General features: G+C 45.7%; 1 protein-coding gene across 11 annotated transcripts in view; it reads left to right on the top strand.

The window, feature by feature from the left end:
- The window catches only part of SYN3 (synapsin III), a 365,180-nt gene that overhangs the window by 325,733 nt on the left and 20,150 nt on the right, over positions 1 to 19,297 (top strand). For all 11 annotated transcript variants that reach the window (XM_039486023.1, XM_039486062.1, XM_039486054.1 and 8 more), the window contains 2 exons: positions 4,204 to 4,266; positions 15,156 to 15,298. In XM_039486023.1, the coding sequence (XP_039341957.1) occupies positions 4,204 to 4,266; positions 15,156 to 15,298 (206 nt within the window). The remainder of the gene's footprint in view (positions 1 to 4,203; positions 4,267 to 15,155; positions 15,299 to 19,297) is intronic.

The following is a 19,297-nucleotide window of genomic DNA, read 5'->3' as shown; positions in this document are numbered from 1 at the left end:
TCTGCCCTCATTCCCTCTCCACCCCCAGCCCAGCTCCACTTCTAGTCCCAGCTCCTCTCCTGGCTCCAGTTCTGCCCCCAGCTCCACCTTCAGCCCAAGCTCTGCTGCTGAACCAATTGTGCCGGAATGGAGGGGAACCGTGGACAGATTCCATTACTGATAAGGAGGGGAGCCAACAGGAAAAATTTGGGTACCACTGCTTTAAACACACAGTATTCTCCTGGAAGTCAGCAGGACCACTCACATGGTTAAAGTTAGGCTTGCCTTTAAACCTTACTCCGTCAAAGGCTGAGTGTAAGAAAACCCTAGAATATATTTTATAGCATTTTAATGAAAAACATTGTTATGCAAATGAATTAACATCAGTTGTATGATGACTGGCCAAGTTATGTCTGATGTCACAATCCCGCAGACATTCTGTACCCAATATTCCTTTTAATGAATTTTGTTATGTGCACCAATATGGAGGTGATGTGTGGTGGGGGAGGGTCCAAGGGCTTTGGAGTGCGGGAGGGGGCTCAGGGCTGGGGCAGAGGGTTGGGGTGTGGGGGAGTGAGAGCTCCAGCTTGGGGTGTGGGCTCTGGGGTGGGACTGGGATGAGGGGTTTGGGGTGTGGGCTCTGGAGTGGGGCCTGGGATGAGGGGTTCAGGGTGCAGGAGAGGGCTCAGGGCAGGGAAAGTGGGTTGGCTGCAAGGGGGGGTGAGGGCTCCAGCTGGGGGTACGGGCTCTGGTGTGGGGCTGGGAATGAGGGGTTTGGGGGCGGGCTCTGGGGCAGGGCCGGGGATGAGGGGTTCAGGGTGAGGGAGAGGGCTCAGCACTGGGGCAGAGGGTTGGGGTGTGGGGGGTGAGGGCTCCAGCTAGGGGTGCAGGCTCTAGAGTGGGACTGGGGTGCAGGCTGACCCGGGGCTGCAGTGGGAAGAGAGGACTCCCCCCAGCCCTCTCTTGCTGCAGCAGCCTGAGGACAGGGGCAAGGATCCTCTCCAGTCCAGGCCCCTGTGGCTGCACGTGTGTGCAGCCCTTGATAGCCTTCCGTGCGGCCACACAGCTTAGAGGGAACTTAGTCTGTACCCCAAGCTTTTCAACAACTATGCAAATTTTAAACACCATCCAAAGTTATTTTGTCCGCAAAAGACACTCTTTAAAAATTAAACACGTTGAAGGACATTGGTTTATTTTGTGCATGATTTCAGTACAAATATGCTTTTGTTGTTAAACTCTTGTGTTGTCATTTGATTGTGTAACACACCACCCTGGACAGCAGTGACTAAGGCTGTGTAATATACAGCTCAGGGTTCTAATTATTCCAGTTCTGCTCTTGTGATGTCATCTGAACTTCTTGGGTTTTGTGTGTGTATAGCCTTGTAACTACCGGTGTTATACTTTCTCGACCCCTTTAATCACTCTGTCTGCCTATGGTGGCCAGTTTGCTAGCCTTCTATCTAGATCAGAGGTGGGCAAACTACAGCCCGCAGGCCACATCCGCCCCCGGCCCCTCCCCTGCTGTCCTCCCTCCCCTGCAGCCTCAGCTTGCTCACTCCATCGCCGGCGCAATGCTCTGGGCAGTGGGGCTGTGAGCTCCTGGGGCAGCGCAGCTGCAAAGCCCAGCCTGACCTGGTCTCTGTGCTGTGCGGTGGCGGCGGCGGGGCCTGGCTCCAGCCGGGCGGCAGAGTTGTAATGCTGCCAGCCACCTGTACTGCAGGCAGCACAGTAAGGGGTCAGGGAGTGGGGGCGGGGATTGGATAGAGGGCAGAGGAGTTCAGGGTGGTGGTCAGGGTGTGGGGGTGTGGATAGGGGTCAGAGTGAGGGTTGAATGGGGGTAGGGGTCCCCGGAGGGTAGTCAGAAAGGAGTGGGGGTTGGATGGGGCGGCAGGGGGTAGTCAGGGGCAGAGGTTCCAGGGGAAGTCAGGGGACAGGGAGAGGGGTGGTTGGATGGGGCAGGGGTCCTGGGAGGGCCGTCAGGAATGAAAGGAGGGGTTGGATGGGCGGTGGGGGTCTGGGTGCGGTCAGGGGACAGGGAGCGGGGGGGTGTGGATGGGGCAGGGGTCCCAGAGGAGCTGTCAGGGAACAAGGGGGGTTGGATGGGGCAGGAGTCCCAGGGGGCAGATAGGAGGTGGGGGCTGGGCCACAACCCCCTCCCCTAACCGGCCCTCCATACAATTTACGAAACCCAATGCAGCCCTCAGGCCAAAAAGTTTGCCCGCCCCTGATCTAGATAGATATGTAGAGGAGATTTGGGGGGTCAGGACCAGATCCTTATCTCATGTAAATTGGCATAACTCCATTGACTTCAGCAGAGCCTGGCCAGTTTACACCACTTGATGATCTGGCCCATATATACAATACAGAGTGATTACAGGCTCTTGTTGCTTTAACAGGCTTGGTCCTTACAACTCCAAGTGATTTCAGCAGTACTCCATCATCACCGGGAACTCTTAATAAAAATACAGTTTCATAATGCAAAAAAACAAGAAAAATTGTCTCTCTTTCATTGATCCTTCCTTGACACAGAAACTATCCTCAACCACTCACCACACAATGTCACAGATGAAGACAACACCCAATTCTATATTTAGGGCATAGCAGTTTCCTGTCCATATAGACAATTGGTAACTAGCACAAGAACAATTTATTTATCTATTTTCCAACTTAAGCAAATAGGAAAGCCATTTATCTGTTCAACTTCAACTCACTGCCACCATCAAATCTTCAGGGTAACTGTTTAATGAATCCAGCTCATGCTTCATGCATTTAAATAAAGACAAAATTCTCTAAATCCTATTAAATTGGGCAAATGTACAATAAATATACAGTGTAGTGTGTGGCAATGGTGGGGCATTCAGCTGACTTAAATGCACTAGTACATGATAAGGTGCACGATGATGGTATCACAGAGAGATGCAAGAATGCACCCTATGGTGTGGGGTTTAAGTGTGATGTCCACAAACTTCAGGCAGAGCAACATGAAACAAAGTTCGGTGTTATAGTGTCATACATGGCCCTTCACAATCATGTAAGAAAACAGGCCCAAACCACTACACGTTTTAAGGCCCCGATCTTGTCAGCTAATCTGTGTAGGTGCACATCTCCACCTGCATGGAGCCCTACTGAGGGATGCTTACGCCTTGGCGGCAGCCCTGATGAAGTCAGTGTAGCCCCATAGTGGTGTGGCTGCCTGGATCAGCTTGCAGGCTCAACACACAGACAAGAGGCAGTGAAACAGAAGGGACACAATGTGAGTGTTTGTATTATATTATTTAATCCTTGCCCTCGCCCATTCTTTTATTTCCCCCCCCCCCCCATATGATATTGTGAATTCGGAGGAGAGAAAGTGAGACAAGACACCATGGGCGGCATGTAAACCGCCAGCTCGGGAACGCTAGCCCCCAGCCCTGCCCCTTCTGCCTGAGGCCCCACCCCTTCCACTCCCTCCACCCCCTGCTGGAGCCCAGAGCCCCCCCACCCCAGGCTGCCCCAGCCTCGGAGTGCCGGACCGGAAGGCAGTGTGGCTCCAGTGCCCCCAGCCCCAGAGCATGGGGAACAACAAGAGCCACAGAGAGGGAAGCAGGAGGGGACCTGGGGGCAGAGCCCAGGCAGGGCCACACCTGGCTGTTTGGGGAGGCTCAGCCTCTCCCAGCCTATGATACCTGCCCATGAAAGACACTGCAAGAGAGTTGTACTAGCGTATTGTCTTTGTGAGTTTGACCCAAAAGCTGGCATCCATTCCCTCCCCTCTTTCCCCCCTACACACACATCACCACCACTGCCAGGGGAAAGGGGAAGCAGATGGGGAATGAGAACTGTTGGGAGTTTTTGTGAAAATAACTCAGATTCTCATGTCACCTTTGAATCGCTGTGTTACCCCAGTGAAAACTGCAGGTGCAGGTTGAATATATAGGGAGGGAATGGGGACAGTGACAGAAAAAGTAAGGGACCAAAATAAAGGAGAGAGACTGGGAAAGGCCTGAACTGGAAGAAGTGCAGGCGGAGTGTTTGAAGTTGCTGCTTTTGAGGGGGGTTGACTCTGAGGAACTTTTCTTAGCCTCCATATCAGAATCATTTGGAGACCTGTGAAAAAAATATTGTTCACTGTTTTCCCACAGGACTATTCTTCTTTGACTATGACATGGTGATTCAGCTTCCCAGCAAGAATGTAGCTGGGTGATAAGAACTGCCACTAATGGGGTTCTTTCTTCTGTCTTTCAGCTCACAACCCCAAATTTCCCTGTCGTGGTCAAGCTGGGACATGCTCATGCTGGAATGGGGAAGGTAAGGAAAAGCCTGACACAACTCACCCATTTTACATCCCTATATATAGACATGTAAACTTACAGATATATATTGTGTATCCTCACTGTGACAGGGGTATGTACCCTGCAACCAGCTTGGGTAGGGAAGGGGTTAAGTTAAAGAGCTTCTGCCATAGCTAGTCCAAGCTGCATTAACTGCCAGTGTGGGAGGAAAGGGCCTTCAGCTGTGGCTCATTAAGAGGCAGGCCTATATAGGGTGTGCGCCCAGGTGCTGTTGGGTTGGAGACTATTATGGGTGGGGGTGCTGGGCTGGTTAGGTTAGGTTAGGTTAGAGAGGTGTCTGAATCAGTTGGCCTGAAGCCATCAGGCTGGTCATTTTTGTGCTTTCTGAAAAGAGAAATATTCTTTACTGAGCACCTGCAAAGTGCCCTTAGCCTGGGAGCTCACAATCTCCCATTGTCTCCTTGTAAAAGAGGGAGAAGCAGCACTGATCTTCTTGACCCTGTTATTATTATTTGACTGTATCAAATGGAAGCCCTTCAGTTATTTTCTTTCCCCACTAGAAGGAACCAGGACAGTTTGGCTGGCCCTTACAAAGGAGGAAGGCAGACTGCCTAGTTGCCTGCCAAGAGAGGAATCCTGAAAAACTCTTCCCTGCCCAAAAGAACCTGTTTGTTTTTCCCAGGCTCCCTGGGATCCTTTAGTGAATTGGCAACCTCTGTTCTTTGGGAGGGGAGGGTGGCAGCAACCCTTTTAGTCAAACACACTTACAATGTTATATCTTCCATAGTCACCTCCATCACATATACCCTTATATCTAGGCATCCTATTTGTGTCCAGAATATAGTTGGTTCTGATTTGGGGGAGTTACAATCTCTCCTGGTTTTTCTTTGGATCCCAATAAAAGCTGAAGAAGAATCACTAGAAATACCCTAGCTTAAGTTTTTTACTAGGAAAAAAATGGTCTTTTCCCCCTAAGTTTCACCTTTTTTTTTTTTTTTTTTGGCCTAAACAGAAAACTATGCAAGACCCAGGTTTAGAACAGCCTATAGGCCTGAGCCCTGGAAACAAAATTATTCTCTAGGTTCCTGTCTTTCATATAGAAACTCCTTATAATTTTCCAGTGGTTTGTGTGCTCCATCTGTGGTTGCCAAAGAGGAAGCTGACTACAGTCTCAAGCAACTGCTAGAGTAGTCTTGAGCATCAAAGAACAAGTATTTAAATAAACAGGAAAACTAAATGAAATTAGTTTGTCTGTATTTTAAACCAACACAGCTGTTAGGCTGTACCATACTATAATACAATAACCATAGCACTAGCTGTAGGTGGAACCACTGGATGTGCACTTGTGAGCTATTTGGCCAGGGAAATCCAATCAGAACAACCCAGAAGACCGATGTACATACTACTTTTCACCTAAGCAAAGGTTTCCATCTCCCTTGGGCAGAGTGGGTATCTCAGATGAACCGCACCCTCATTGCTGTTCTATCACATCTGTAATGTGGGTCATAAATGTGTCGCACTTATGCTGAAAGAAACCCAAGCTGGCAGTTGAGATGGTTGAAGAATCATTTAGAAGCTGCCCTGTCAGTTCACATGGATGGCGTGTCTCAAATTACCACTGTATTCTCAGCAGAAGTTGAGCGTGTCTCATCTGTATCAGACCTCAGATCTTTGTTTTCTCCTTATTCTTTACTGAGATTTTTGTGCCATGGCTGGTTATAATAGAAGAGGTTTACCAAATAACACATCAGGGCAAAAGCATATGCAATAGCACAGGGGGTTACATAAAAATTAGTTACAACTGGAGATAGTCTCAGTAGAGGTGGGGTGATATGAAACATCCCAAAGCTATGGGGCTGTTCAGAGCCCAAGATTTAGATTAGTCCATTATGAAGTTAGGGACCACTTGCAACTGATTTTGAGCACCATCCAAGCTCTGGGGTATTTGAACCTTGGGTTCTGTTTGGGGCCCTTCTCCAGCTAGAAGCATCTTGATGGGAAATTCAAATTCATTTAATCAGCTAGAGAGAAGGTGAAGAGAAAATAGAAACCTGGCATGTTTAAATGGCAAAGGCTTTGACCAAAAAATTGTCCTTTAAAGTTATGGTAATACAGCCCAGGTGAGGCTGCCAGAAAGGAACTACAGAAATGGAGATTAACAGAGCTAAGGAGATAGTTGAAGAACATGTTATAATAATCAAACGTTCTTACAAGTAACTCAGAAGCAGGACGCTTGCAGGATAGTCAATGGATCATTTTGACAACCATAGTGTAAATTTAAAGAAGCAATCAGAGAGGATAAGGAGATTACAGGGAGCTAAATTATTTTTCCCCATTGGTCTTCACCACAGAAGACAATACAGCAAGATAACAGCCCTGAGGATGCTCCTTAGTAGTGAAATGTAGGCATGGTCAGAGATAGAGCTTTGGTTTTGTTTTGAAAGAGGTTTTTGAACAGCTCAAGAAATTAATGTTCACCCGGTGGCTGGTATTTGTGCAAAAGTGCTGGAGAAACTAAAGGCCTAAGTAATTAAACTACTGACAAACGTACATATTTCCATAGTCCCTGGGAGTCCCATCATGGATAAGACCTCATCATGCTTGCATCAAAAACACTTACTAAAGTAGAGGGCTTCAGTAAACCCACATTTTAAACAAGTGCTAACGGTGATCCTTCTCGCTAAGAGAGAGAGAGCTGAGAAAATCATTACATTTGAAAAGCGCTAAAATATCGTCAGTAATGGAAGACACTGTGATGTAAAGAAATGAGCAAAGAGGTGAGGGTCAGTCCAGATTTTTTGCTTTTGTTGCTTTTTTGTATTGCAGTAGGGGGCTAGGAGCTTTCGTTATGCACCAGGGCCCATTGTGCTAGCTGCTGTACAAACACAGAACAAAAAGTTGGTCCCTGCCCGAGAGAGCTCAGCCACTGATTCACAATGTGGCCTTGAGCAAGTCATTTTGCTTCTCTTCAATTTCTCCATCTGTTTAAAAAAAAAGGAATAACAATGCTTCCTAGACATTGATGTAATAAGGGTTAATTGGCTCGTATTTGTAAATTGCTCTGAACATATAAAGGGCTGTATACATTCTAAATGTTTATTATTTTATTGTAAAACACTGGAATGAGCATTATATAATAACCAGCCCTTCACATTCATGTGTCCTTCATTTTCATGAGCCTTAAATTCCCCCACAACATTTTTAAACAAAGGGGGAGGGAGCTATCTCCAAAATTTAAATAAAAAATAACTAAACTAGGACTTATGAGGAATGAGCTCTGTTGGCAACTCTGACTCTGAGGGAGCAGCCGTCAAGCATTCATGATAAAAACAGAAGACTTCATAAGCTCAATGATAGTGAGGCTCGCCAAGAAGTGACGCACTGCGTGTAAGGTCAGAGTGGAGAGGAAGGATTGTAATAAAACATTGTTTGAGATTTCCATGAACAAATCCGAGAACAAGAGACTCCCAAATGGCTCAGGCAGAGAAGGGAAGCGTTCTTCCCGAAGAGAGACACCGTAGCCCCAGTCAACCCCACCACCTACAATACAGACATGTGCATGCACCCATCACCATCAATGCCTCACAAGCCTCTTCCAAAAATCAGACCGCCACCTTAACCTCATGAGCAGCTGCCTGCCCCTCGCGCCCAGCTGGCGCACTAAGCTTGCACCCAGTGGTTCTATGTGCTGCTTGTGCAACTGCTGTGTCAAAAATATTAATTAGGCAACATCTAAGGTTTTCAATTGAATTATTGTAGAGGAACTTCTCTCGTGCTCCATTTAGGTGGACAAGGGATCAACAATAACAGAGGACTCTACCAACAGCCATGGATGGACTCTCCCTAACAGGAGGGCTCTTCCCAAGAACAGAACCGAGCCAGTGAGCACTCAGTTAAAAATGGAGACATCTGCCAAATCAGGGTATGATGCCATCTGAGCCAATTGCAGCCCCACCCTGATATGGACAGGGATCGCACTTGAGAAGTGAGGGAGGGTGAGAAGAGGCATCCCTTCTTTCTTTCTCCAGCTGACTCTGTCCCTGAGCCTGTTGGGAAGGGGAAAGCACTGAGTGTGTGAATATCTCCCCAGGTGTGTGATACCAGCACCCTGAAATGCCCCCTGAATAGAGCCCAGTACTGCAAATTCACTCAGAAAGCTTCTACACCTCTCCCTGAACAGACCATAGGAAGGAAACAACTGTCAAATCTATCTGTACACTGGAGAAACAGCACATATTTGTGGGACATTCATTCATATATATAAAATAAGAGCAACTTTCTATATAGCTACTCTGATTTTATTTTTAGACCTCTCTAATTAGGCCAGTTTAAGAGCCACTTCAGATCCTCACCAACCTGTAATTATGAAAACATCTTCCCAATACTGATCCCAGCTCAGATGAATTTATTGCATCGCAGAAGAAAAACTTGTTGTTCATAATAATGTGGTCAGAGTTATTTTTCTCTCACTGAAACAGAAGGATTTCTTTTTTTATTTAAATATAGCACAAACTAAACAGAGCCACTATGTAGTGTAAAAATACCAGGAGGCTTTTATCAGGAAGGTTGACTCGTCACCTTGTCTCTCCTGGGACTGGAAATAGAATGTTCTAAAAATGAGAGCTTTGAAAATCCAGTGTATTAAGAGGAAGCAAAAAGAGCAAAAGTCACCTTGGTTTGTCAAGGGACAAATATTTTCCTAAATGGGGGACAAACAATGATTTAACATGTAACAGAACAGTCCAGTCATTGCAGTCTCTCTGACTCAGGAGTCAGGAGATACCACCCACCTTGAAAATAGCAGGAGTATCCCACTTTTTAAACGTGGGTCTGGTACCTTTTGCTGGACACGGAGAGCTGTGTCTGATCCAGGACACTCAGCCTGCATTTGGGACAGATGAAACCTGTGGCTAAGGCTGGCCTTTAACTAGAGGTGCTGAGAGGGAAGCTGTGAAAGGAAAATTCAGAATAATTTTATCAATTATTATTATTATTTATTATGAGGTGACCCCAGCAATGTGCAAGACAGTTCCAAATTTAATGTGAGGGTTAAATCCACTGGTGTCTGAGGAGCGGAAGGGATTTGTGGAGAGAGAAGGAGTCTGAGCAAATTTTGTGAGAATAGCCGTTCTTGTGAGTCAGTTGCAATATGGCACAAACCTTTTAAGAACAAGTAAGCTTGTGAGATGTTTGCCATTTGAGATGGAGGAAAGATCACAAACTCTGTTGATGTTGTATGACTTCCACCATTTGGGGTGGAAATCTCATGAGAACAGCTCCTAAGATTTTTATCATATCTGTCTGTCTGTTTATTACAAGCCCATTGCTGCACATCTGAGTGCCATCAAACTCAAATCCTACCCAATTCAACTTTGAACTGATACCTTGTATCTGAACTCTAGTCTGAACCCAATATGGTCACAGATAACTGCCTCATCAACCCATCTATAATAGAAAGTGGGTTTAAGGTGTGGAACAGAGTAAAGTTTGGGTCACATACAGAGAGAAAGCTAATGCACTCTTCTCTCTATAAAGGACTACTATAATAATTATGTACCTGGCTGACAGATTCTTTGCTTGTGTGGACACATGACTAGTGAAAGTGGAAGAGGAATACGACTGGGTGTCTGCAGCAATCAGAGTGGAGACAAAAGAGGATGTGATGACCCTGAGACTCTGGAGTCCATGAACACTTAGGAAATATAAGCATGGAAATGGGAGTAATGGAACACTACACCTAGAAATCGGAGCTGGGGAGACCAGAATTTCCTGTCAATGCCCCCTCGTTGCAAGGACCATGTGTTCTGACTTTTTGATGCCATAAAGTGGTTGGGTGTCCAAACTGCAACTGAAATACACAGTGCTGATTTTTTTAGACTCCCAAGATCATTTGAAATCCTGCCTTGCAGGAAGGTTATATTCACATTTCTCTGTTGACAGAAGGGATGTAGCATTGCAGGGTATGTCTACACTGCAATTAAAAACCCATGACTGGCCCATGCCTGCTGACTTGGGCTAAGAGGGTGTTTAATTGTGGTGTAGACATTTGGGTTCAGGCTGGAGCTCAGGCTCTGGGACCCTGCAAGGATACACTACAATTAAACTGCTCCTTAGCCCAAGCCCCGCAAGCTCCAATCAAATGGCACAGGCCAGTTGTGGGTGTCTCACTGCAGTGTAGATATATCCTTAGAAGAGAGGTCTGGGTTCCAGGATGGCACAGGGTCTTTTTCTCCAGTTCACCGTGGAAAAGAATTAACTGAATTAAGGCCACTTTAATTCTGAATCAGAGTATCCACCCAGGGGTTTAATGCAGTTTAACTAAGCTACTTCAAATGTATTACTTTCAGGGCTGGCCTTACCATGAGGCGAACTGAGGTGGCCGCCTCATGTGCCAGACTGGGGGGGGCGGGGCACCACTAGGACCCAGAGTGTAGACCTTTCAAAGTTTTGATCCAAATGAGGGGGCATGGGGCATCATTTGAGCTCCCCGCCTCAGGTGCCACAATGTTGTGGGCCAGCCCTGACTCCTTTAGTTAATTCGGATTAATTTTACTGAGTGTCCCCATGTAGACAAGCCCTCAATATCTAGCAGGGAGGGAATACTAGTCTTAGGTCAAATTGCAGTAGCCAGTCAAAGGGTTTCATTAATGGGCTATGAAGATGTAGTCCCTAACCAAAGGAATTATGGCTGCTATGGGTGTATATCCTCAAATCTCCCTCTGAGCTCCCCAGTTCACTACAGGAATAATAATAGCATCACTAATGAATGAATGACTAAGATATACCAGTGCCAAAGAAGGATCTGATTCAGGGAATCTTCAGAGCTCAGCAGGGAGCCTTCTCACAAAGACATTTGTCAACATCCCTGGCCAGATCTCTTCACAACAGGTCAGCAAAACTCTATAGCAAACAGTAGTTGATGGCTTTAGAATGAATCTATTACTGATCAAACAGCCAGGACAGCTTAGCAAATAGACTGATATCGGGAGACGGTGTTTGCACACTTTACCACAACTAATGGGACACTGGGTTTATCCATACTACGATGCAGAAGAGAAGAAATGATTCCTGTTAATTTTTTCTAGCTTCCTTTGCCTCTTTTTCACACTTTTTTTTTTTTGGTTCAGCTCATAACATTTTAAAAGCTACAATTACCCACAGGCTAAGTGGAATGTCAAATATTCCTCCTGAGTGTGTTTGGCTCATTAGTGACGCATTCCTACACCATCACCCCAGTGTCACAATGCATCCAGATTCACTGAACTGGGATCCGAACTTTCTCTCTGTAAAACAATGGATATTTGATTGGGATTTAATAGTGACGTAAAAAAAAGTTACAAGAGGAGAGGAAACAAATATAAAATATGTAAAACAAGGAACTTAATAAAGTAGCAGGACTGATCAATAAGACAGGAAAATCAGTCTAATTAGACTGTAACTATTTACCTGATTTCAAAGTAATAATTGTATCTGGACTAAACAAACTTTATCCTGAGCCATGATACCCTATTGAGATGACCTTGGCTGGATCAGACAATTGACAGAATACGTTTTTTCTTTGTTTGGGGATGATTTTAGTTTTGTGCCTGTTGGGAAAGAAGGCACAGAGCCACTTAATAGGGGAATCCTGGGAGTTCTCTTATCTATAAAAGCCCTTAGAATTCCACAGGAAGGTTAATTGAATCCAAGGGTTGGCTCAGGAAGAACAGACATCTAGGGAGATGGTTTTCTATAATGTCTGAAAAGGATCACCCTATGTCACTCACGTGCTGGGAGGATAGCAAACCTGTTCTTGTGTAGCATTGTTAGATAATTCTTCTTTGGCTTTTGTTGCATTCATTTATTAATTTGGGTTCCTGTTAAAAAACCCATGTATTTTTTTGTTAAACCAACAAGCTGAATGAATAGCCTCTGGTCCTTTGGAATATCACCTTCTGGAGTCATGTGCTTCTGTCTTCCACAACGTGGAAGGTATTCCAGACCCTTTCTGCTGCATCCCAGATTTCTGAGCAAGAGTCCAAGTGGTTGGGAGAAGGGACAGGCACATGGCCTGAATCTAGCTGTCAAAGGAAGCAGTGCCCTCTTTTCCATCTCTGTGGCAAACACTACTTGGCTGTAAATGCAGTCATTTCAGCTTGGGCACGGAGAGACCCTGTACCGCCAAGCACAGTTTGTTTCAGAGCCCACAAGAGTCCCTGCTCCAAATAGGTCATTATATATTGGCCTTTTTCTATTGCCTATTTCCTATTGCCAACGGGTCCAGGAGAATACCGTATGTTGTAATTTAGTGCATTGTCTGCCCAATGTAGTCGCTCCCAGACGCATCTCATCAGAGTGGGACTAACTCATCTCATTCAATTTGTCCAGGCTCTAGCGTTATCTGTGTAAAAATATTGAACACTAACAAACTGGCCTCTAGTTTCCCCGAGGGGCTGTGACCATTTCTCAAAACGGAGTTCTACTACTGTATAATCAGAGTACTCTCCTCTCCAGATCATACACCTCTCTAAGCACCTTCATCACAACCTCACCCGTTTTCCAGAGCTGCCGGGAGCAGCTGAGAAATTTGCTCAGCACAGCTCAAATTTAAAGTTGAACTGCAAAGCACAAAGCAAGCCTATCCCTCCTCTATGATGGAGAAAGATGACTGGGTGCATTTTTATTTTTAATTCTGCCTGATTATTGTGTCCTCCCTTCACTCTCTTTCTCTGGAGGACATAAATAATGATGTCACAAAATTGCATTTCTCCTCCACCCAGCAGAGGACAAAGAGGCTTATCAGCATTCAGCAAAGCAATGGAAGTTAGGAGCTAGCATCCTTGGGACAGTTTTTTAAATAATTTATATAGAAGCAGTCAAGGGCAAAACCAGTTTTGCAATCCACCTTCACCTCAGCCCTTCCAGTACTCGAAAATTTGCTAGATCTGTATCTCACCTAGGTAAGAGCGATTTCAGAGTAGCAGCCGTGTTAGTCTGTATCCGCAAAAAGAACAGGAGTGCTTGTGGCCCCTTAGAGACTAACAAATTTATTTGAGCATAAGATTTCATGGGCTACAACCCACTTCACCGGATTTATAGAATGGAACATATAGCGAGGAGATATATATACACATACAGAGAGCATGAAAAGGTGGGAGTTGTCCTACCAACTCTAAGAGGCTAATTAATTGGTAGGACAACTCCCACTTTTTCATGTTTTCTGTATGTGTGTGTGTGTGTGTGTATATATATATATATATATATATATCCTCACTATATGTTCCATGCTATGCATCCGATGAAGTGGGCTGTAGCCCACAAAAGCTTATGCTCAAATAAATTTGTTAGTCTCTAGGTAAGAGAGAATTTCTAAGCCAGGATGTGACTGCATTTTTGTTTTCTGTTTGGAACTTACAAACTCTAATATGAATGAAAAAACACACCCATTGCAGGTTAGCAACAAACTTGTCATTATTCTTCTACTTACATACTCAGGGTGGCAGCTGCCTTCCCATGATTTTAGGTAGACATTTAGAATAGCTCATTCGTTCTTTACAAAGAGACACCAACCACCAATGCATATATTTCCTTCAGACTGGTTTACAAAGACCTGTGGCTCTTTCCAGCCCCTTTCCACACATATATGGATTTAGTTTGTAAACTCTTGAGGGTAGGGACCATCTTTTTATTCAATGTTTGTAGAATGCCTAGCACAACAGGGTCCAGATCCTTGACTGAGGCCTCTGGATGCTGCCGCAATACAAATAATAAATAATAATGCATGATGAAAATCACATATTGCCCGGATCCTATACTATAGACCTGCTTAAATTAACCCATCCATCTTCACACACTACCATTTGGGGGCATTGTAGTTGGCCAGGCTTCACTGATGCACCGGAGTAGATTTTTGCCAGTGCACATTCCTAAAGGCTGTGTTTGGTGACATGAAGATAGTAACATTGTCTGGGGTGCGTTGGTCGATTGGTTTTTTGCACTATTGGGAGAGGGGACGTCTCTTTTTTTTCTTTACCCTTTTTAGTAGCTCTTGGCAGAGAGCTGATTATCCTCTATACTTAGTGATTCCTTTTTCCAGCATTTCTTTTTTGAAAGTTCCAATGTATTTCCAGTAAATAAATATAACACTGTGAAAAGCTAGTTTCCCAGAAAATTTGCAGCCCTTTGGGTATAGACCTCAAACCCCTGAGCATCGCGCCATCCCGTTCCTTCTACACCTCTAGCCAACCTCCCCCGCACACACTCCCATGACCTCCAGCTTGCACTGCCTGCAGTACGTGGTCTCCCCTAGGAACACCATCCTCATGGGGCTCGTGTTGTGTACGCTTCCAGCCTGGAGTCCTGTGCCAGGCCTTCGCGTGAAACTAGATAAGGGCAATGTGAAGTGCTAGGGATCTGGAGACCAGGAGTGGCAAAAAAAATAAAAAAAATAAAATCTCGCTTCTTTGTGTTCTGGTATAAATGACTATTTCCTGGTCACTCCTGATTTTCTTTTCTTGTCAGACGTTTAGTGGTAAATAAGAGGGTAAGAGTAATTTACATGCTTGGAGTTAAGTTATGCCACAAATCTATAACGAATGCTTTTTCGGAGCATTTCAGCTGTGTAACTCCCATTAAGTCTTATGAGGAAAGCCCCATGGGACCCTTTAATCATAGGTATGTGTTCTCATTACTGATCCCCCAGGCCTTGTACATCAAGGAGGGAGACATGCCAGTTAGCTAGGTATGTGTAAGGTTTGCCTGGATGAAGCATCCTTCTACCTACTGTTGTCCCCGCTTCAATCTCTCTCTCTTTATTGTTTAACTGTCATTGTGCTCTGCTATTCATCCACTGAGATGACCCCTCCTCACAGATATTCCTGTTCCCTTTGTGCTCGCCACTCTTTGGCTGGATTTCGGCAATTGCAGGTAAAAGTTGAGAACCAGTATGACTTCCAGGACATGGCCAGCGTGGTTGCCATGGCAAAAACCTATGCCACCACCGAGGCGTTCATCGACTCCAAGTACGACATCCGAATCCAGAAAATCGGCAGCAATTACAAAGCTTACATGTGAGTGTGTGCTCTCATGGCTGGGCTGGGGCCGGGGCGGTGGGGCAGAGGCTGTAATTGGAAAGAGACATTTTTATGAATGTGGTTTAATTAGTGTCTGCTTTGGTCAGGAATAGGTGGCTTATTTAAGTTCCTTGAAGAATAGCCCTGGTGTGCTTTCACCTCTTCCCCATGCTGATCCCTCTGCCCACAGATAGCTGCTCACCATCAGTGCCTTGTTCCCAGGCTGTAAATCTATCTGTACCTGTCTTCAAGCTCAGCCTTGGACAGGTACCAGGAGATAAGCTTTACTCCCCTATCATTGCAGTAACTTGCTTTCTAAAAGGTCCCATCTCTTCTGACCATATATAGACAAATCCTCCATCTCTCAGCACCCTCTAGTGGGAACAGTCACCACAATCTTTCCGTTTCAAGTGAAATATTAAAAACAAAGGAGTGGCCTACGTTACCTCATTGCATGCCCCACTTTGGCATGAGTCAGAGCCAATCCATGGAGTTTTACAGTGTGACTGACCCACAGCTACCCTCCTTCAGCCCCCTGACCCAGGAAATTACTTATGCCCCTGCCGTGAGGTAACACCATCACAGTAAGAAACTGCCACTGAAAGGGTGTGGTGCTAGATTATTAGTATTTTGTCATTTCTTATTAGTTATTATTTGTATTTGGGTAATGCCCAGGAACCCTAGTCATACGGACCTCGTCGTACTAGGCACTGTATAAACACAGAACAAAAAGAGAATCTCTGCCCCTGAGAACTTACAATCTAAGACTAAGACAAGAGACAGCAAGTGGGACAGACAGACTGATGGAGGAGTAGACGGATGCAATGAGCAACACTGGTCAGTCAGCATGATAGGCAGTGATCTCAGCGCACCAGCTGCCTAACCAGGGTCAAGTTTTTTGTTAAGATCCTGGCAAAGGAGAGTTTGGAGGAGGGATTTGGAGGTGGATAAAGTATTAGTTTTGCAGGTGTTTACGGGGAGCACCTCCCATGTGTGTGGGGCAGCATGGGAAAAAGCACAAAGGTGCTTGTTTGAACAGTTAGCAAGTGGGCAAAGAAGGCTGGCATCCTGGAGCAATCAGAGGTGGGAGCTGACGTCTCGAGTTAGAGGGGTTAATATGGGCATACAGCATAATAAAGGGTAGGTGAGAACTGCGGGGGCTGCATAGATCAACACAGAACATTACATGCTGGAAGTATAGTCTCCCGAGCGGCAACTCCAGAATGAAGAGAGGCGCGACCAAGTCCCATTCCATTTCTGGCCCCCTTCCCAACTAAGACCGTGTACATACCTCACAATTGCTAATTTGTTTGTCACAATGACTGTAGGAATAGTGATATGGGTCAGAAAAGTGGCAGTTAGTGAATTCACTGTATCCTCCTGGCAGAAATTAAAAAGCACCTATCCCAAGCTCTAGTAGAGTTTGACATCAATTAAAAATAAAGTCATATAAATAAATAAAACAGTTCATTTCTCCTCACCCCAAACCAACTGAACAAGAAAAAATCTGGCTAATCCAGAAGTACCAGCCCTTCTCAAACTGCAGAATTCTAGATAAGTATTTGGGTCTGGCAGCATGTGCTTAAGGGCATCAGATAGATGAAACATTGTCATACACTACTTAGCACCAGCATTATTGTTAGTCTAGGATCTGTGTTCCCAAAACCCCAGGCTGGAGCCCCAGTGCTAACACAGTTACATGAGACAGACAATTGTATGTGCCCATTTACTTTGCAACTAGAACTGCCCAAAATCCCTGACCAGCATCCTAGCAGAGAGGCAATTAAATAAATCAGAGTGAGATCTGGCCACTCTTTTCATGTCTGGGACTTCATGGGACACACAATTACTTAGTGGGAAGGCAATGAGAGAAAATTAGTTTTAAATCTGACCCACTCTATAATATTGCAATCACCTAATTTTTCTAGCAGTGATGTCTCAGGAAAAGCCTGACTCAAATGACTCAGAAAAGAGGTTTAAAATGTTCTTTAAAATTCCCTACCGCACTGACCAGGGAGCAGAAACAATACCATGTGACAAACATGAACAGTTACACTAATAGCCCATCCCACCCGGGAGCAAATTTGCAAGCAATTGTTTGCTAAATAAAATTGTTTCCCTTGAAACATTTGTCAAACTGTTACAAATAGGGAAGAAATCAGTGAAAATCAAAGCCAGTTCATGAAGAGAGAAAAAGGCCAAATTAATTGAATGAATTGTTTGCTACAAAAGTTCCTTTGTCCTATTCATGGAGCCACTACTGGAAACGAGTTTGGGATATCTGTACAGCCAGTCTCTGTTACTGATTGTTCCCTATGAAAGGTATCTGGTAATGGAGTTTATCCCAGTGCCAGACTGAAAATAGACTTTTTCTATGGGATAAACAAGCCCATTGTATGTCATATGAGAGAGGTGAGGGCATCCAGCCACTGACAATTGTGCCCCTTGAAAGTGTTTCAAGTTGGGCTCTCAAAAATGAAGGCATCCAAAATCACTGGGCTCTCTGGAACATCTTGGCCTTTAAGTTTGAGAATACCAGTGTCTGCTGTAATGTCAGTCAGAGAGAGGACTCTCTTGGTCTGAGTGCAATAGAATCAGTTCCCGTGGTTTCATACTGCCTCCCACACATGCAAAAACACAAAAGCTCACTTCCTCCTGACTGAGGACTGTGTACACAGTTCTCTCTGGAATTTGTCTACTCTCCTCCCTCTCTCAAACCCTGGATGCATACTACAGGGTGACTAGCTCATCCCTTCCCACCTGAGATGCAAGTATACTTTCTTCCAACCCATGACTGAGAGACTGAGTTCAGATTCCCATTGACTTTGGTGGAGTTATTCCAGATTTACACGGATGGTGAACACCTGCTTAGCCTATAACTAAAGCCACACTGAAAACAACAGATAAATAGCCATGTGACACATGCCTATAATTCCACTGAATGGGTTTGGGTGACCCCATAATGGTGGTGAACCAGATAAAACTCAAATGATAATTGTGCATCAGGGAAAACAACTGAAAGAAGTGGCAAAAATTATATCAGCATCTCAACCAATGGGGTGGGATGTTTACAGTGTTTTTTAAGGCTTGCAACCAGGGGCGGCTCTAGAAATCGGGCTGCCCCAAGCAGCGCGGAGCGCTGCGCCGCCCTTCCCCGGTCCCGCGCGGTCCCTCTCTTCCCCGGGCTCGGTTGCTCCTGCATGCCCGCGGCAGGTCCGGGTCACCCACCGGGGCGGGGACCTGCCGGCGCCGCCGCGGCGGGCGGAGCTGGAGGAGCCAGCGGGACGGACCCGCCCGCAGTCAGCTGCAGTCAGCCCCTCCGGCCGTCGAGCTCGGCCGACCTGGACAGGCGTATGGCGGCTCGGCGGAGCAAAATGCCCCCGCCCCGCCGGCCTGCGGCGGCCGCAAGCGCCTGCTTGGCGCCACCGCCCCCCGTGCTTGCAACCTGAGGGTCATGTTGGACTGCCAGCTGCTTCTGAGTACCCCAGGTTGGTAGCAGCAGTTGCCAAGAATACTCCTTGCCCTCTGCACTTAACAAGAGGGTTGTACCCTTTTCTTTTAGACCTCACTCCTGATGTTCATGCTCTTGTCCTCTTGCAGTTGAATGGCTGCTATGGAGCCAGAAACTATCTACAGTAGAATGGAATGGCCCAGTTATGAAATGAGCATATTACACCAGTGTGTCATGATTCACATTGTCTAGTAGTTCATTTTCAGATTAAATTTAAGGTGTTGGCCTTGACCTATAAAGCCCTACATGGTCTGGATCCCTTTTATTTGAGAGGCCACTTTTATTTGTTTGACTGCCATGGCAATTAGGGCCATTGGAGGCATTCAAGCTAAGAGCCTCTGGTATAAACAGTAGAGGTCTGGTAGCAGGGCCTTCTCAATGAGGAGCCCTTGGCTCTCAAATTCACTTTCTACCTTGGTTTGCCAAAGCCTTAATTTGGTGCCATGCTGCAAGACTCACCTGCTCTCCCATGCTGGGAAGGGAAT

The sequence above is a fragment of the Mauremys reevesii genome, linkage group 1 (assembly GCF_016161935.1).
Source record: "Mauremys reevesii isolate NIE-2019 linkage group 1, ASM1616193v1, whole genome shotgun sequence".
Classification (NCBI taxonomy): Eukaryota; Metazoa; Chordata; order Testudines; family Geoemydidae; genus Mauremys; species Mauremys reevesii.
This window is presented reverse-complemented; position numbering and strand designations above follow the sequence as displayed.